The 20,806-nt window shown below is 40.0% G+C and overlaps 1 protein-coding gene and 1 long non-coding RNA gene across 3 annotated transcripts in view; one reads left to right on the forward strand and one right to left on the reverse strand.

The window, feature by feature from the left end:
• The window catches only part of SLC35F4 (solute carrier family 35 member F4), a 352,844-nt gene that overhangs the window by 5,314 nt on the left and 326,724 nt on the right, over window positions 1-20,806 (reverse strand). For both annotated transcript variants that reach the window (XM_015143776.3, XM_015143777.3), the window contains 3 exons: window positions 17,992-18,211; window positions 2,669-2,794; window positions 544-736 (listed from right to left, as the gene is read on the reverse strand). In XM_015143776.3, coding sequence (XP_014999262.2) covers window positions 544-736; window positions 2,669-2,794; window positions 17,992-18,211 — 539 coding nt within the window. The remainder of the gene's footprint in view (window positions 1-543; window positions 737-2,668; window positions 2,795-17,991; window positions 18,212-20,806) is intronic.
• On the forward strand, window positions 14,349-19,476 carry LOC114679572 (uncharacterized). The gene is made up of 3 exons (XR_003731595.2): window positions 14,349-15,792; window positions 18,019-18,114; window positions 19,023-19,476. It is a non-coding gene; the product is annotated as an uncharacterized LOC114679572 (long non-coding RNA).

The raw sequence follows: 20,806 nt of genomic DNA on the forward strand, positions 1-20,806 counted from the left end.
CCTGCTTAAAGATTATTAAGTGAACTTTGAATCCAAACACCTCAAAATGGCTTTCCAGGCTCTTCCCAACCTGCTTCCTTCTTAAATAGCATCTCCCTCCCTCCCTCCCTCCCTTCCTCCCTCCCGAACTTAGTGCTCCCACCAGTTTGAACCACTCTGAGTTCTTTGAATGCATCATCTACTCCCTAACCTCTGCTCAACACACCATGGCACACATGGAACATTATAATGCGATACAGTGCATTAGAAAGAACGAATGAGGCTGAAGAAGAAGAATGGATTGAAGGCCAGTGGTATACAGAGAGGCCTGGGCCTCCATTGCACACCTTAACTCATGGGAGGCATACTAGTTAGATAGCTTGAACCTAATCAACCAGCAGCTTGCAAAGAACCTTCTAAACATGACCAATGATGTTGAACAACATACGTTTGGGAACTAGAGCACAGAGTTACCCAAGGAAATAATCCTATGATGATAATCTAACTAGCCAAAGAAAGATTGAGTGATATAGGGAATGGAAGGCAAAACCCGAGGCCACTTACCCAGCCACAGCCCTGCCATCCCACAGAGACAGCCCCACGGCAGAGCTGCAAAAGAGGACCAGTGCTCCACCTTGGTGAAATACAAGATGACTGGGGTGAAGGAGATGAAGATCAAATTGAAGAAACCCAAGGTGGAGACAAAGTGTGCGGCTTCCCCAAAGTTGGCACTTCCAAGAAACATTTTAAACAAGACCTGGAATGAGAAAAAAAAAACTCTACAGCCACACAGAGACTTAGCTAGAACAGAAAGGTAAGTCTTATGATTCTGTACTGTGAGCTAACTGGCCCAGAGTTTGTTCTCCATTTCTTCTTGCCCTGACATCTTCACAGCACTAGATGGGCTGTTGAGATATAAGGAATTAAAATACTCTATAGCCTTCATATGAAATTGCAAATGTCATAAAATGAATTTCTTATGATGCTGAAAACTGCTGGGTACTGTACATTGTGTTTAGTGCCACCATCAGTGATGGGTATCAGGCAAATGATAAATAAGAGTCCAGACAAGCCCAGAAAAATCTTCTAGGACTGACTGCCATTAATCCTTACCTTAAAGCATGGGATTTGTTTTATCCTTATTTTGATAGATACTGAAAAGTAAATTGGATGGAGAGACCCTGTCATTATGTTGAGAGAAATAATATTTATGCCTTGGATTTATACGCAATTTTCTTTGTGAGCTTAAAATGACTTCACAAATATGGTGCTTGTTCCCCAGATTAAAAAAGTTTTTATATATTGTAAACCTGTGTGCAGAGGAAGATGGCAAGGAGAAGCAAATAGCTAAGATAAAATCACACAACAGGTCAGGGAGAAAGCCAAGTGTAGAGTCCATATTTCTTAGCTTCTTAAGCCCACCACTCCCTATACTAATCCTGTAACAACATAGAGTGAGGCAGATCTCTTCTGCCTGGACTTATATTATGGTGCAGATATGATTTGGTACATGTCAGCAAATATTACCACTCTCAGAATGAATACATTCTGTAACCTGGTCAGGGGAAATCCCTCTGCAAGAGAGCCATTCTGGTCATAGAGCAACCCCAGGTACTGTTTCTAATTTCAACTGAACTAATGATTTTTTTCTGCTGAAAGACTTAATCAAAAGAATTTGAGCACGTGGTAGTCTTTGGTCACATCAGACATCTTGGTGAATCTCACTTGGGGAGCAAGTTAGACACTAATGGCCGTTGAGTGAACATTTGTCAAGCTTGTCACACAGAATCAATGGGCCAAGAAATGTCAATATGGAAATAGACTTCATGCCCTCTGAGCCACAGTGTTGGTTAATAATCAGAAAAGGCTTCCAGGAGGGATGAAAAGGGTATTTGCTGCCTTTCAGAGAGTGTTTTCTCATTGAAACACCAAGAGAGGTGAAATTGGAACAGTTCTTTAATACATCCAGAAAGTTGACTTTTAAAAGTAGAGCTTTGGGGAATAACCTTTTAGATCTGCTCTCTTAGTTCTCACTTCTGAAGTCAGGTGCAATGAATCTGAATAGAATTTTCTTTGATGACAGGGAACTCCAGTGGAGAAAAAACTGGTGTGTACATACAGCCGACTTACAGCATCCATCAGAGAAAAAAAGAGGATCTTCATTTTGCTAGTAACGTGAGCTCCTGTGGCATGGGGTTAATATGTGCCAAACAGCTCTCTAGTGATAGCTTATTTCTAACATCTCTTTTGAATTAAAATAATGACCATAGATAATTAAATTAAAGAAACATAGGGAGAGAAGATGACTTTCTAATGTTCCTGCTATAACTGCCTGCTAAATGAGGGATTAGGGCATAGCACATGGGCTTAGAAGTGGGCTAGTCCAGAGTTTAAGTCTTGGTTCTATCACTATTTGGCTGTATGATTTGAGGCAAGTTATTGAATCTTTCAAAGCTTCAGTTTCCTCACCTGGAAAGTGGAAATAAATATGTATGCCTCATAAGGTTGTATTAAAACAGGCAAAATTTTCAGGCAGGTACCCATCACATAACGAGTACTTAATTTACTTACTATCATTTCAACACATCTATTTTCTTTCTAATCAATGTTTTCATCTTACTTTCTTACTTTAGTGCTCAAGTCTAAGTTATGAGTGACAGTTGCTTACAAAAGAAAATGCCAAACATACCTTATATAATGCAGATGTAGAGGCTGAGCCCACTGCAAATGCCACTCCTACGATGGAATCAGCATGGAAATTATCTGCATACGCCATCATGACAATGCCGGTAATTGCCATTATTGCAGCAACTATCTGTCAAATAGGATGCAAAGAAACAGAAAAGCAATGAAACAAAGAAACAGAAAAGCAGTGATGCCTCTGGATCCTAGATCAGGCAATTCAAGACTTTATAAAACTGCTAAGTAATTCCTTAAACCTAATTACCTTTTGTACATCACTTTTTAAATGTAGGAAGGCTCAGTATTAGAAATAAATCAATATGTTCATGAGATATCCAGGCACAGAATATAAAAGCTGTTCACATTATAATTAATAGTAATTTTATTACTTTTAATATATTTTTACTTTTTTAGGCCTAATAATTTCAATTTTTTAGCTCAAGCTTTCTAGAGATTAACATTTGTACTGCTGAAATAAATTTAATAGAAAGTCACTTCTAAGTGTTTTCATATCTTCTGTATTTCATCTATTCTTTTTCCTCCAATTTAGTATACATTTTAATCAGCTCCTTGGATCAATGTATGTTTCTGAAGCTCTCCATCTAATCAGGACCTGATTAGCGAGACATGATATTGATACAGCTAAGAGGCAAAATTTAGGCCAATGGGAAGAAAGAAAGAAAATAAATTCTCATAGAGATTTATAGAGGAGCAAGCTGAGTCTGCACTGTCGCTTGGAATGTCAAATGGAAGCCAGTACTTCCTTTTGTTCACATGAAAATTCATTTTTCAGAAAAAACACTGAAAGATAATTTCATTTAATTATTCTAGAGCATTAACTGCATAAAGTGAAATATTCATAATTCAACTGAAGTCATCATGGTTTACTGCAAATTGACATGATTCTTGCTATATTCAAAACAGGAGTCTACTCCCTTAGTGAAATGGTTTGTGTCATCTCTTTAATTATCTTGAACCAGTTCTACTGGAAAGCAGTTCAGAGCTACAGCAAACAGTAAAATAACGCTGGAACAGGTGACAATATGTCATTTCCTTGTGAAATGGTTTCACTGACTTTAAAATCCAGATGAAAATTTGTGAGAAATTTAAACCTACATGGTAATTAATTTTGTTAAGCTTCAGTTCTGAGTATTCCCAAGTAAAGAAATTCCCAAGTAAAGATAGCTTTTTCACATATGTGATTTTCGGGGGCCCTTTTGAACACTATTAGTGAATTATTTTTTATAACATGTAGATTTTTAACATGTAATTATTGACTCGCTTGAGACCAGTGCAAAGTATGTTCCCAATGACATAGAATTCAGACGCTGCCAAAGCATGTCTTTTGTTAATGGTCACCAAAAACAAGGGCCCACTTGGTTTCAGAGTAGCTCCATATTAAAGTGTCCTTAATGAAAAACAGCAGGAGTACTTAAGAACAGACGTAGACATGTCAGCAGTGAAAAATCATCTTCATTAAACATTATCAGGAGGCTGCTTGATGGGAGGTGGTTTTCTTGCTGAGTGAATATCATATTCTCTAAAGCTGCCGGGTGTGTGTTCTGGTTAGATTCGTCCTTAAACTATAGGGAATAGAATTTAATACACACACCACAAGGTGTCAAGGAGATTTCCTAAACAAGAAGTAACAGACTCATCAATAAACACAGTGAGGGGGTTATCAAGACCTGGAAATTCTATGAGGGTTATCATTTTCCTTGATTTGGGGATTTGCAATAGTTCTTTGGGGGATCTGATTTCAGGGAAATAAAAAGGCACATTAGATATTGGCATATCCTGACTTGGTTTTGTGTTTAAATAATGTTCACTGGCTAGTGTTCATGAGCACAAATAGATTTCCTTCATAAGACTGAATTAGCAGGAGAATACATTTGAGTTAATATTTGTTTTCTTTTAGCTAAGTGTTGCATTTTCTTGGTCAAATAAACAAGTGGTTACTTCAAGACAAGACTAACAAAACAGTGTAAATCCTAACAAACTTTCACATGATGTGCTATTCTATATTTTAAATTATTAAAAGCATTCTGTAATACATAACACATGGGTTTAGGTAATTACACACTGTAGTATGTAATTCTGGATTTAGAAAATTGTGAAAACCAATTAAAAAACCCCAAAGCAAAAAACAAAATGCTGTCTAGAAAAGGACAGGCAGTTGGCATCATTATCCCCAAGATATGACCACAGGTAGGAACTCTTCCTTTTCTGAGTTAGCCACTAGTAAAAATAGATATGCATAAACTTCCTATTATGTTTCCTCAAGATAGGAATTGAATGTGGGTAAAGATTACATAACTCTGTAGCAATTCAAAATTATAACCATAGTGAGCCTCTTAAAGATCTTCATTACTTGTTATATTCAAGTCCTTGTGAAAATATTAGCCTGGACCACTTAAATTGACATATCAATTACAGCAGTGTCTCTTTCAATTGCCTTCACAGAGAGAAGCATTTTTCACTTTAGGGGGCCAGACAATGCTGTTAAGTTCTGAAAGAATGAAAATCTGAGTATCTGAAATGTTAGAAAAATTCTCCATGATATGAGCAGTAATTCATAAGTTATACAGTAGGTTCTTGGGGCAGGGTGCGGGTGGAGGGTGTAGTGGGAATAGATAAATTATTTGCCACATTTTAATTTAAATTTCATAAATATCTAATAGGTCAAATTCTCTATGGCTATATTTTAAGAAATTTTAAATATATTTCTTATCTATATGGTTGTAAGTGAAGGAAGAGATCTCAGCTAATCTTGAAAATGAGGAAAAGTTGTGGAGTGGTTGTTAAACCACTGGTTTAACTTTAGAGAGTAAATACTCTTCAGATGTCCGGAGAACAAATATCCTAAGCACGTGTCAGTCACACGTATTTTCAGAATCCATCAGTCATCAAAGAGGGATTAATAATCTTTTCTTCTCAACAGAAAAACACAAAATGACTCTTCTTGGCCTCAGCTTTCTGGAAATGTGTCTGCAGGAAGCCAGCGCCTAAAAATGCTCATATGTGTTCATTAACATGATGACAACCACTGAAGTGCTCCTGGGACACATTAACATCCATAAGAGGAATTCTGCTGAAAATACACCATCTAGTGGTGCCACCTGCTCGGCTTCTGAAAAATGTGGGTCTCTTGACAATCTATTCCGGTTCCAGCCTCTTAACCAAGCAGAAGTGTCTAAATAAGATGTAAAACTAGGCCAGGCACAGTGGCTCATGCCTGTAATCCCAGCACTTTGGGAGGCCCAGGTGGGTGGATCACATGAGGTCAGGAGTTTGAGACCAGCCTGGCCAACATGGCGAGACCCCGTCTCTACTAAAAATACAAAAATTAGTCGTGCTTTGTTGGCACATGCCTGTAATACCAGCTACTCAGGAGGTTGAGGCAGGAGAATCGCTTGAATCTCGGAGGTGAGGGTTGCAGTGAGCTGAGATCACATCACTGCACTCCAGCCTGGGCAACAGAATGAGACCCTGTCTCAAAAACAAACAAAAAAGATGGGGGGCGGGGGAAAAAACCCTTACCATTACCATTATCTGAACCTGGCTTAGGTTAGAATGTTAGTAACCATAGTGACCATAAAACTGCCAGCTCCTCCATTTAAAATTTTTAAACCTCTCTGCCCTCACACATTGTGGTGTGCCCACCTGGGGTGAGTCATTGAAGGAAGAGGATTTATTTAGCCCATTATCTCAGCATGCCAGTTGAGTGGCATGGCCTCCTGAGCCACCTGTCTTCCTCTGCATGCTGGGGCCCTCAGAGAGCTCTCTGCACCAATTTTCAGAGCCAATCAGAGGGGATCTGTGTGGTCATTTGAGCCTGTTCCTAAAGCCCAAAGAGGGCTTTACCAGTGGACATTTGGTGATCTCACTGTACTAAATGCCACCTGTGACCCTGCATGGAGGTTGTTTCTTTTATCTTTCAAATAATTAGTTTGTACAGATAAAGCCTAAAGAAATATCCGGCTTTGGCTGTTTTTGTTTTCTTCTATATTTTTTTCTTTTTCTCTTTTGGCTCAGGCCATCAAAAGCCCACAAAGGTTTGGTCCTTCTCTGCATCTCCAAGAGGGTTTATCAACCTTATCCCATTCACTATGGTTCCCATTCACAGATGGTTTTCACAATTCTTATTTGCATAACAGTACCAGCTCCTTCAGGGTCCAAGGCATTGGATGAACCTTTAGTTGCTTCTCTTCCTACAGTGTTCCTTTAAGATTTTAAAGGTCAAAATGAGTAATTATAATCCAAACATGTTTCCTTACTTTGCCTTGAGGCTAGTTCCGTTTCTTGAAGCTAGGTGCGTATGAAGCAGCTGGTTCACAAATCAACCCTTGAATTCCAAAGCCTACAGCAGCCCTAAAAATGCAGATCTCAGACCACACTGCTGGCAGCTGCTGTACTCAAGTTGAAAACTAAAGGTCAGTAGTTGAGTTGGGGACACACGTTAATAGTTTGACCGATGAGAAACAGGCTGATGATTATCTCTCTGGGTAAATTTAGATAGAGTTGATTTTCAAGGAACTATGGCTATACAGAATCCTTAAACTTCTGCATATGTTATATTTAAGGTTCTATGAAAAACTGTCTTTTTTACTCAGATTCTATTAAGCTGAACAAGTGCTGAAGTGTGAAAAATAAGAGGTGTGGCAATCTATAGCTGTCCAGATGCTGTGTGTGAGATGGGCAGTGGCGGTATCTTGGATAGCAGCACACCCAAGGGATGCTGGCCCTCTGAACTCCCCCTCTCCCTACACGCGTGGATTTTTATATGAATAAAATCCATTTGAAAATGATCTCAAAGGGAGACCTGGATGTCAAAGATGTAAAGAAATCCCGTGAGGAAAGAGTGAAGGATATATGTGGAGGGTAGACACATTGACTGCACCTTGTTGAAGGGGTTACAGATTCCTTGTGGGTGTAAAATCGGACAGCCAGCACAACCCAGCTGTCTCCTCTCTTGGCTGTATTCGTAAGTCATTGTCCTGCCAAGATAGGGATAAGAGGGAGGATGACTCCCACCGTCCATCCTCCACTGCCTCTTCTAGGAAGCATGGGAGTTCTGGGTAGAGAATTCTGCGTTGCACATGAATCAAGAGTAACCAAAGGCAAGATGGAAACAAATTGTCAAGTTATGTGTCATCCTAATTCTTATCTTAATATCAGCATAAATCAGTAGCAGCTCAGCTCTCATGTACTGTTTTAGAGCATTCTGGGGCCCAATTTGAATTCAAAGAAGTACCTGCTATACAATGAAAGATTCAGTTTAACTGATGTACTTCAGTCAGTTTTTGGTAGATCCTGGAAAGTCTTTGAAATAGCCATAGTTTGGGAAGCTAACTGCATAGGGACCCAAATATGGCTGGAAAATATGTGGCTCCCAACCCAGAGGGACACTAATTCATTTCATAATCTGCTAAGACAGTTGGAATCTGCTGAACCATCCACCAACCACCAATATTCTCCATATCTTCAAGGAAATTGGAAAATGTAAGAAAAATTTGAATGATTAATATAAAAAAATAAGAGAGGGGGGGCGGAGCAAGATGGCCGAATAGGAACAGCTCCAGTCTCCAACTCCCAGCGCGAGCGACACAGAAGACCGGTGATTTCTGCATTTTCAACTGAGGTGCTGGGTTCATCTCACTGGGGAGTGCCGGACGATCGGTGCTGGTCAGCTGCTGCAGCCCGACCAGCGAGAGCTGAAGCAGGGCGAGGCATCGCCTCACCTGGGAAGCCCAAGGGGGAAGGGAATCCCTTTTCCTAGCCAGGGGAACTGAGACACACAACACCTGGAAAATTGGGTAACTCCCACCCCAATACTGCACTTTAAGCAAACAGGCACACCAGGAGATCATATCCCACACCTGGCCGGGAGGGTCCCACACCCACGGAGCCTCCCTCATTGCTAGCACAGCAGTCTGTGATCTACCGGCAAGGCAGCAGCGAGGCTGGGGGAGGGGCGCCCACCATTGCTGAGGCTTAAGTAGGTAAAGCTGCTGGGAAGCTCGAACTGGGTGGAGCTCACAGCAGCTCAAGGAAACCTGCCTGTCTCTGTAGACTCCACCTCTGGGGACAGGGCAATAGCAAACACAGCCGAAACCTCTGCAGACGCAAACGACTCTGACAGCTTTGAAGAGAGCAGTGGATCTCCCAACACGGAGGCTGAGATCTGAGAAGGGACAGACTCCCTGCTCAAGTGGGTCCCTGACCCCTGAGTAGCCTAACTGGGAGACATCCCCCACTAGGGGCAGTCTGACACCCCACACCTCACAGGGTGGAGTACACCCCTGAGAGGAAGCCTCCAAAGCAAGAATCAGACAGGTACACTCGCTGTTCAGAAATATTGTATCTTCTGCAGCCTCTGCTGCTGATACCCAGGCAAACAGGGTCTGGAGTGGACCTCAAGCAATCTCCAACAGACCTACAGCTGAGGGTCCTGACTGTTAGAAGGAAAACTATCAAACAGGAAGGACACCTACACCAAAACCCCATCAGTACATCACCATCATCAAAGACCAGAGGCAGATAAAACCACAAAGATGGGGAAAAAGCAGGGCAGAAAAGCTGGAAATTCAAAAAATAAGAGCGCATCTCCCCCGGCAAAGGAGCGCAGCTCATCGCCAGCAACGGATCAAAGCTGGACGGAGAATGACTTTGATGAGATGAGAGAAGAAGGCTTCAGTCCATCAAATTTCTCAGAGCTAAAGGAGGAATTACGTACCCAGCGCAAAGAAACTAACAATCTTGAAAAAAAAGTGGAAGAATTGATGGCTAGAGTAATTAATGCAGAGAAGGTCATAAACGAAATGAAAGAGATGAAAACCATGACACGAGAAATGCGTGACAAATGCACAAGCTTCAGTAACCAACTCGATCAACTGGAAGAAAGAGTATCTGCGACTGAGGATCAAATGAATGAAATGAAGCGAGAAGAGAAACCAAAAGAAAAAAGAAGAAAAAGAAATGAACAAAGCCTGCAAGAAGTATGGGATTATGTAAAAAGACCAAATCTACGTCTGATTGGGGTGCCTGAAAGTGAGGGGGAAAATGGAACCAAGTTGGAAAACACTCTTCAGGATATCATCCAGGAGAACTTCCCCAACCTAGTAGGGCAGGCCAACATTCAAATCCAGGAAATACAGAGAACGCCACAGAGATACTCCTCGAGAAGAGCAACTCCAAGACACATAATTGCCAGATTCACCAAAGTTGAAATGAAGGAAAAAATCTTAAGGGCAGCCGGAGAGAAAGGTCGGGTTACCCACAAAGGGAAGCCCATCAGACTAACAGCAGATCTCTCAGCAGAAACTCTCCAAGCCAGAAGAGAGTGGGGGCCAATATTCAACATTCTTAAAGAAAAGAATTTTAAACCCAGAATTTCATATCCAGCCAAACTGAGTTTCATAAGTGAAGGAGAAATAAAATCCTTTACAGATAAGCAAATGCTTAGAGATTTTGTCACCACCAGGCCTGCCTTACAAGAGACCCTGAAGGAAGCACTAAACATGGAAAGGAACAACCGGTACCAGCCATTGCAAAAACATGCCAAAATGTAAAGACCATTGAGGCTAGGAAGAAACTGCATCAACTAACGAGCAAAATAACCAGTTAATATCATAATGGCAGGATCAAGTTCACACATAACAATCTTAACCCTAAATGTAAATGGACTAAATGCTCCAATTAAGAGACACAGACTGGCAAACTGGATAGAGTCAAGACCCATCAGTCTGCTGTATTCAGGAGACCCATCTCACACGCAGAGACATACATAGGCTCAAAATAAAGGGATGGAGGAAGATCTACCAAGGAAATGGAGAACAAAAAAAAGCGGGGGTTGCAATACTAGTCTCTGATAAAACAGACTTTAAACCATCAAAGATCAAAAGAGACAAAGAAGGCCATTACATAATGGTAAAGGGATCAATTCAACAGGAAGAGCTAACTATCCTAAATATATATGCACCCAATACAGGAGCACCCAGATTCATAAAGCAAGTCCTTAGAGACTTACAAAGAGACTTAGACTCCCATACAATAATAATGGGAGACTTCAACACTCCACTGTCAACATTAGACAGATCAACAAGACAGAAAGTTAACAAGGATATCCAGGAATTGAACTCATCTCTGCAGCAAGCAGACCTAATAGACATCTATAGAACTCTCCACCCCAAATCAACAGAATATACATTCTTCTCAGCACCACATCGTACTTACTCCAAAATCGACCACGTAATTGGAAGTAAAGCACTCCTCAGCAAATGTACAAGAACAGAAATTATAACAAACTGTCTCTCAGACCACAGTGCAATCAAACTAGAACTCAGGACTAAGAAACTCAATCAAAACCGCTCAACTACATGGAAACTGAACAACCTGCTCCTGAATGACTACTGGGCACATAACGAAATGAAGGCAGAAATAAAGAGGTTCTTTGAAACCAATGAGAACAAAGATACAACATACCAGAATCTCTGGGACACATTTAAAGCAGTGTGTAGAGGGAAATTTATAGCACTAAATGCCCACAAGAGAAAGCAGGAAAGATCTAAAATTGACACTCTAACATTGCAATTAAAAGAACTAGAGAAGCAAGAGCAAACACATTCGAAAGCTAGCAGAAGGCAAGAAATAACTAAGATCGGGGCAGAACTGAAGGAGATAGAGATACAAAACACCCTTCAAAACAATCAATGAATCCAGGAGTTGGTTTTTTGAAAAGATCAACAAAATTGACAGACCACTAGCAAGACTAATAAAGAAGAAAAGAGAGAAGAATCAAATCGACGCAATTAAAAATGATAAAGGGGATATCACCACCGACCCCACAGAAATACAAAGTACCATCAGAGAATACTATAAACACCTCTATGCAAATAAACTGGAAAATCTAGAAGAAATGGATAATTTCCTGGACACTTACACTCTTCCAAGACTAAACCAGGAAGAAGTTGAATCCCTGAATAGACCAATAGCAGGCTCTGAAATTGAGGCAATAATTAATAGCCTACCAACCAAAAAAAGTCCAGGACCAGACGGATTCACAGCTGAATTCTACCAGAGGTATAAGGAGGAGTTGGTACCATTCCTTCTGAAACTATTCCAATCAATAGAAAAAGAGGGAATCCTCCCTAATTCATTTTATGAGGCCAACATCATCCTGATACCAAAGCCTGGCAGAGATACAACAAAAAAAGAGAATTTTAGACCAATATCCCTGATGAACATCGATGCAAAAATCCTCAATAAAATGCTGGCAAACCGGATTCAGCAACACATCAAAAAGCTTATCCACCGTGATCAAGTGGGCTTCATCCCTGGGATGCAAGGCTGGTTCAACATTCGCAAATCAATAAACATAATCCAGCATATAAACAGAACCAAAGACAAGAACCACATGATTATCTCAATAGATGCAGAAAAGGCTTTTGACAAAATTCAACAGCCCTTCATGCTAAAAACGCTCAATAAATTCGGTATTGATGGAACGTACCTCAAAATAATAAGAGCTATTTATGACAAACCCACAGCCAATATCATACTGAATGGGCAAAAACTGGAAACATTCCCTTTGAAAACTGGCACAAGACAGGGATGCCCTCTCTCACCACTCCTATTCAACATAGTGTTGGAAGTTCTGGCTAGGGCAATTAGGCAGGAGAAAGAAATCAAGGGTATTCAGTTAGGAAAAGAAGAAGTCAAATTGTCCCTGTTTGCAGATGACATGATTGTATATTTAGAAAACCCCATTGTCTCAGCCCAAAATCTCCTTAAGCTGATAAGCAACTTCAGCAAAGTCTCAGGATACAAAATTAATGTGCAAACATCACAAGCATTCTTATACACCAGTAACAGACAAACAGAGAGCCAAATCATGAATGAACTTCCATTCACAATTGCTTCAAAGAGAATAAAATACCTAGGAATCCAACTTACAAGGGATGTAAAGGACCTCTTCAAGGAGAACTACAAACCACTGCTCAGTGAAATCAAAGAGGACACAAACAAATGGAAGAACATACCATGCTCATGGATAGGAAGAATCAATATCGTGAAAATGGCCATAATGCCCAAGGTAATTTATAGATTCAATGCCATCCCCATCAAGCTACCAATGAGTTTCTTCACAGAATTGGAAAAAAACTGCTTTAAAGTTCATATGGAACCAAAAAAGAGCCCGCATCTCCAAGACAATCCTAAGTCAAAAGGACAAAGCTGGAGGCATCACGCTACCTGACTTCAAACTATACTACAAGGCTACAGTAACCAAAACAGCATGGTACTGGTACCAAAACAGAGATATAGACCAATGGAACAGAACAGAGTCCTCAGAAATAATACTGCACATCTACAGCCATCTGATCTTTGACAAACCTGAGAGAAACAAGAAATGGGGAAAGGATTCCCTATTTAATAAATGGTGCTGGGAAAATTGGCTAGCCATAAGTAGAAAGCTGAAACTGGATCCTTTCCTTACTCCTTATACGAAAATTAATTCAAGATGGATTAGAGACTTAAATGTTAGACCTAATACCATAAAAATCCTAGAGGAAAACCTAGGTAGTACCATTCAGGACATAGGCATGGGCAAAGACTTCATGTCTAAAACACCAAAAGCAACGGCAGCAAAAGCCAAAATTGACAAATGGGATCTCATTAAACTAAAGAGCTTCTGCACAGCAAAAGAAACTACCATCAGAGTGAACAGGTAACCTACAGAATGGGAGAAAATTTTTGCAATCTACTCATCTGACAAAGGGCTAATATCCAGAACCTACAAAGAACTCAAACAAATTTACAAGAAAAAAACAAACAACCCCATCAAAAAGTGGGCAAAGGATATGAACAGACATTTCTCAAAAGAAGACATTCATACAGCCAACAGACACATGAAAAAATGCTCATCATCACTGGCCATCAGAGAAATGCAAATCAAAACCACAATGAGATACCATCTCACATCAGTTAGAATGGCAATCATTAAAAAGTCAGGAAACAACAGGTGCTGGAGAGGATGTGGAGAAATAGGAACACTTTTACACTGTTGGTGGGATCGTAAACTAGTTCAACAATTATGGAAAACAGTATGGCGATTCCTCAAGGATCTAGAACTAGATGTACCATATGACCCAGCCATCCCATTACTGGGTATATACCCAAAGGATTATAAATCATGCTGCTACAAAGACACATGCACACGTATGTTTATTGCAGCACTATTCACAATAGCAAAGACTTGGAATCAACCCAAATGTCCATCAGTGACAGATTGGATTAAGAAAATGTGGCACATATACACCATGGAATACTATGCAGCCATCAAAAAGGATGAGTTTGTGTCCTTTGTAGGAACATGGATGCAGCTGGAAACCATCATTCTTAGCAAACTATCACAAGAACAGAAAACCAAACACCGCATATTCTCACTCATAGGTGGGAACTGAACAATGAGATCACTTGGACTCAGGAAGGGGAACATCACACACCGGGGCCTATCATGGGGAGGGGGGCGGGGGGAGGGATTGCATTGGGAGTTATACCTGATGTAAATGACGAGTTGATGGGTGCAGGACACCAACATGGCACAAGTATACATATGTAACAAACCTGCACGTTATGCACATGTACCCTACAACTTAAAGTATAATAATAATAAATAAATTAAAAAAAAAAAAGAGGGACAAAATCTGAAAGACAGTTTCTACCATTGTAGTCTGGCATCTTCTTTTCATTGGTGTAAAACAGATACCAACAGCAGAGAAGAAAGCTACCAGCCAGTGGCACATTCCCCTTGGAAAGAACCTTTTTTTTTTTCTTTGTTTTTCTTTTTTTTTTCAGGTGGTTTCTCTGGTTCTTATGAATTTGAGAACTCTAGCTAAACAGAAGGTCTGAGAGACAGGAAAACACCTATTTTCAAAGCTGCAAGAGCTGGATTATCACTTTCTAACATTTTTGCAATCACAAAATTATCTTTTAAAGAAGTTTACTAATTTTCATGGGATGATCACAGATTAGCTGCAAGCAATTACTAATGAAAGGGCTTTTAAACAAACCATAGATTACCAATAAATTGGCTGAAATGACTTCATACTAAATGTAAAACAGATTACCTATCTATAATTCAGTGTTCAAAAGAAAATATTAGCAAGTTATTCATAATATGTAATTCATTTTTATGTGAGCATCAGTAATTCTGGCCTACTGGTGGTCCAGATAAACCCACATTTATGATGTTGTAACTTCAAGTGTCTTTTCATGGTGTTCTTTTTACAAAAAAAAAAAAATTAGAAGTAGGGAAGGTCATAGCTTCTCATTTTAAATGTGCTCATTCCTGGGGCTAAGCATATGAGAATTATAATCCAACAAACATCTGTTTCTAAACTACTGATGCTTTAGCATGAACCAGAAATATAAATTTTAATCTGATGACTGAAAGCATCCCTTTAACTTTTTTTTTTTTTTTTTTTTTGAGTAGTCCAGTGGGATGACATCTGGAGGAGCTATGCTTTAGATTATTTATAGATGTGGACAGTAAGAGCCACATTTATGTTGTCAGTGCTGTTTGCCCTCCTTTAATTTCTCAAATGACCTAATTATATGTGTTCTCAATATGTCTTGGGAGGAAAATAATTGCTGATACTCTCAAAGGCAAAATGCTGAATACGTTTCTGTGCTTCTCACATTCCATGGCCTGACTGTGGGCATCATTAAAGTTACACTTTACCACTCTTCTGGAACGTGGCATTGAACATGTCCTAATGTCTCACAGTGAGAAGTGAAACACTTCCTCTTACTTAAAAAGAAAAATATCTGATGTTTTACAGGATGCCTGACACTAATGCTTACTATTCTGCTATCTCTGATGTCTTCACTTATGGATATATTCATTAACAAGTACTTATTAACTATTTAACATTTCTTCTACTGAGTGTTATTAATTACAGATGCTGTATTAGTTTCCTAAGTCTGCTGTAACAAATTACCACAAACTTGGTGACTTAAAACAACAGAAATTTATTCTCTCACGGTTCTGGAGACCAGAAGTTCAAAATACAGCTGGGACCAAAGGCATCTCTAGGGAAGGATACAGTCCTTGCTGCTTCCAGGGTTCTGGTGAGTGTCCTGGCATTCCTGGCTGGTGACCACATCACTCCAGTCTCTGTGATCACATCGCTGCAGCCTCCTCTTCTGTGTGTGTCTCTTTTGTGAGTGTCTCATAAGGACACTTGTTATTGGATTTAGGTCCTACTCTGATAATCCAAGATGATGTCCCCTTTTCAAGATCCTTAAGTTAATAATATCTGCAAAGACCCTTTATCCAAATAAGGTCACAGTGACAGATTTGGGAGATTAAGATGTGGACAGATCTTTTTTGGAGTCACCACGCAACCCACTGCAGATGGCAAATTTAAACTGGCCATGGTTGGTAGCCTCTAGGCAGATTTTTGATTTTTAAAATCTGCTATTTAAAGATAAGTTACCCAGTTGTTTTCTTTTTTTCTAAAATACCTCAAATAAACACTGTACCTTTTTGGATGTAACCTCTTGCATCAGTGAGGTCCATGGTTAAATGTGTTCATTCACTCTAATACAGTGGATTTTATTGTTGGTAAATCTAGTGGTGAAAACATGGATTTAATGTTGATGTTTGCATGCCACTAAAAGAACAGAAGAGCCTCCAAATCTCTCTTCTCCCCTTTTCTGACAAGACTCTCCAGGTTCTTATGGGTGACCCATGGTCCATGGTAGTGAAAGACAGTGAAAAGAAAGATCTCAGAAGTATGAATTCATTTACTATATCCTCAAGTATCAATTGAGCCTCTACTTTGTGTCCTGCAATATTCTAGACATTGGAAAGAGAGACAGCTGACTTCCTAGGGGATGACCTATGTCGATACATAGGGCCCCGTGCTTGGAAGGTCCCCACCCTTGGTTTAATGCTCTGTTGTTATCTTAATAGTTTTTAACAGGGCCCCTGCATTTTCATTTCGCACTGGGCCCCATGGATTATGTAGCACATCTTGAAAAGAACAGTGGACAATATAGGAAAGCTTCCAGCTCTCAAGGGCTTGTCAGGGTATCTGATGGTAGACAGCCAGCACCAGTGCCCCAGGCATAAATATGTGATGCTGAGCCCTTTGGGGTCAAATCTAAGGTAAGACAGTAAATAACGTAGTATCACATTTGGATATATTGTAATGGTACCATGGACTGACTCACAGTTTCTGATTTTGTCTTCTATCAAAGCTTTCTACTTATTATTAATATCAAGCTTCATTTCTAAATTTCAGAGCAGCATCTCCCAAGATACAATCAGAATTGTCGAACTTTTTTAAAATTTTTTTTAAGAAAAGCTTTCAGGGTTAATGACCATCATAAACCCTCTCTCGAATATAGACATTAGTTTCAGCATTTGGGAGGGGGAAAGGACCTTGGAATCATTGCCAATAAGAGCAATGTTTTGATAACAAAATGTTTCAAATTATATCTTGGACATCTCAGAGAAGATAAGTTGTGTAATACTGATGTTCATTTGTACCTCCTTCTAAAGAAGTGTTGTCTCAATATTTTCATCATAGTGGCATGCCGGACTATATGAATGAGATTTGGCTCCTTAAGTCTTCAAGGCTTCCAAGCAATCTATTTTTAACATAGAACAAGCATATAAATATATATGTTTTTAATCCATATTACTCCTGAAAGGAATAAACTCAGAACTGAAGTTGTTGGTGGAAGTTTAATGCAGTTCAACTAAGGATTTGTATCAAAAGAAGTTGTTGCTTGTACTTCCATTGCTGCATTAGTCACACTAGATATATAGTCACTTTTAACAGCATTGTGCCATTACCAGTGACTTTAATTATTGTTTGGTAATCTTATCTACTTACACCGATATTAATTAAATCCATCTGGTGGGGGGAATGGGGGTCATCTCAACATACGTTGATTGAAAACTGCAAACCGTAATCTTTATAGTGGCTAATTTTCTCAGACCCTTCATTCCTGAGGACAGAAGGAGTTGATCACACCATTAATTCTAAAAATTGATTCTAAAATAGGAACTTGTTTTCTCTGCCTGTTTTAGTGCCTCCTGTTGGAATCAGCTCACTAACCAGTAGAAACAAACTGTTTATCCTTCCATGATGTTGTAACTGCCTGGGCTTTCTAATGCGTCTTCAGATTTCAGTTTGTACTCAGAACAAGTGAGAAAAGTTTTACAGAAACTCCACGAAACAAAGCAGACAGGCTCTCCTGAAGCCAGGGATTTATGCTAAAGGCAGGCATCACACATTGAATCAAGTATGCCATTACCCTCACTCCCATGAACCTGTCTTTCAGCACAATCCATGACAGCAAGAAGACAAAGGCTTTGTTACAACAGAACAGAGCGGAGACATCAGTGGCTGTCAGCTTCTTTAAAGCCAGTAAATAAAGGTAATTAGTCAAAGTCCATAGAATAGAAAAGGGAGCAGTTCTTTTAAGAAAGAGCTTCAACGTCAGACCATCTTCACCAAAAATCCGACTGCATTCCCTAGGAAAGAAAACAGAAATTAATATCCAGGTACTGATGGTGACACCTCTTGTCTTATCTGACTCATCGCAGCCATTTTCAGGGAAGAGCACAAACACTCAATACCCATCCTTCATCTGTGAAGTACACCAAACCCAGTTCTGAAATCTGCAGGCTTCAGGGACTGTATGAGGTTCCTTGGAAAACAGCCCACATGTGCCCAAGCACAGAGCTAGACCCTCTTCTCCGAGATATTCTCTGGAGGTGGCCTGAAAAAGCCATTCTGTCGTTTTTGAGCATTCTCAGAAGAGCCTGGAGAAATACAGAAATGGATAGTTGCTGAAATCACTAGCTACCAGAAGAGGGAGAAGATTCTTTCCCAGTGGGCAAACGAGAGAGGGTCAAGGCCGCTACTGCTCTGTGAACAGGCTACAGACAACTCCTAGAACCTGGAGGGAAAGGGACTGTCATACGTCTGTGCGGCACACATGTCTTTGGGTTTTATTTCTAAGACACTACGCCTCTTTCTAATATATCTGCCCAATTGACTAATTTTTTTCTTGCTAGCATTTTTAAGGCAGAAAAATGAAGAAAGGCTCTGTGATAACTCCCACATGATAAAAACTAAATAGAAAACTCAGGTTGTACTTAGATACAAACATTTGGCCCTTTTGTGGAGAAATTGTCTGAATTCAGTGTCAGAAAATGGTCACTTCAATTGTTAAATCTTCTATTTGATTTTCAATTAAGTTGGCTACATTTAGCCCCAGGGACCATTTTTTTCCTTTAAGTCCTAGGCCTAAACATGATTTTTTTTTTTTTTTTTCCCTAGGTCTGGCTCTGTTACCCAGGCTGGAATGCAGTGGCATGATCTTGGTTCACTGCAACCTCCGCCTCCCAGACTCAAGCCATCCTCACACCTCCGCCTCCTGAGTAGCTGGGACTACAGGCACGCACCACCATGCCAGGCTAGTTTTTGAAAATTTTTTGTAGAGACAGGACTTCACGCTGTTGCCCAGGCTGGTCTCAAACCCGTAAGCTCAGGTGATCTGCTTGCCTTGGCCTCCCAAAGTGCCGGGATTACAGTCAAAAGCCACCGCACCTGGCTCTGAGGGGCCATTTTAATTAAAATGTTCAAGCTAGTCATACAAACAGGTAGTAATGGAAGTGACACAATGACTGCACCTATATGACGATGGACTGAAAACAGACTTACTACTGGGAGAATTTTACTTAATTTTTTTCCACTCAATTGTTCACGAACATTCAAGCATTTATGGGGCAACTGTCAGTAATCTTGTTCAAAGCAACACATTATTAATATATGCATATGTTTATAATGAAATCTACTTACAGGATTCTAGTACTGGTACTAGTTTCTTTTCCAGTTTTAAGTGAAATTAGTGTGCTAATTTCACTCAAAGTATTGCAAATCAAAGTAAATTCTAGCCAATGTTTGCTTCACATGAACGTTCACATGAATGATGTAATCCCAAAAAAGGACCATGTAGAGAGGAGGAGTGATAAAGAATTTAGGCACAGGGAGTACAGCCTTAAAGATTAAGTTTCAGAGTAAATGTGACTTTCAACTGGATGAGAATGTTGGGAGTTGCAGGTCAGCAGTTGCAGGAAGGTTAAAGACATGTGTTGCACACACAGAAACTTGTATTGAAATTTGTTTACAAAAAAGGAAGAATTTTTGTAAAATGAAAGTAAGATTTCCCAAAGACAAATTTTAACTTTAAAAAGACAGAACTTCAAAGAAATTAAATAGCCTAAAGCCTTCTGTAAACAGAAATTACACACGCTCACATACACACGAAAGTGAACAGTGTCTCTGGAGCCCCACAGCCAATGGGATAGTCTGAATTAGCACCATACATAGAACCAGAGGAAGTTTTCATAGAGCATCCTGGGCACAAAGTTCATATTCTATACTTATAAGGTGATCTGCTCCATGAGGAAGCTGCCGTGTAGAGCTGGAGTTGAGAGTCGTGGGTTTATCCTACCATTTAGAACCACTGACTGACTTTTAAAATATGAACACATTTATTGAGAACCACCACAACAAAACCCATTCCTGATTAAAGGATTTCTTTTTCTTATCACTGGCTCTAGCCAGCGATTGTTCTTCAACCAAGAGCCCACCATCATGCTGGGAGGAGTGCTCCTAAGCAAAGATTTTGGACACAGGGAAGACCAACAGATGTGTACTCCAGACAGGCAGAGCCTGACCAGCAAAGCAGCTGGGAAGACGCTGCTGCCAGGCGGAGACTGCTCTCACCTGGTTCATCTTGTCTCCCAGGTGTTCGTTTCCTCGTTGTTCCCCTTTCCTTCCCCTTCTCTCATTGCCAACCTTCTCCCCTTTGTCACTGTTGTTGGAGACATTAAAAACGCTCTCCATCCAAATGCCAGGTCACTTGTGTAAAATCTCATACTATTTAAGCATTAAACTCTAAGAAACATGAAAACTAAAAAAAAATACGGATTTTTATGGAGAAGCAAATAAACAGTGGGTTTCTCTTTGGGATGATGAGATCAGACTTTCTGGGCAAGTGGCATTGACAGGTGGTATAGCTTGAAATGAAGCATAGAAGTTAGAGGACACTAATAATT

Source organism: Macaca mulatta, chromosome 7, assembly GCF_049350105.2.
Source record: "Macaca mulatta isolate MMU2019108-1 chromosome 7, T2T-MMU8v2.0, whole genome shotgun sequence".
NCBI lineage: Eukaryota > Metazoa > Chordata > Mammalia > Primates > Cercopithecidae > Macaca > Macaca mulatta.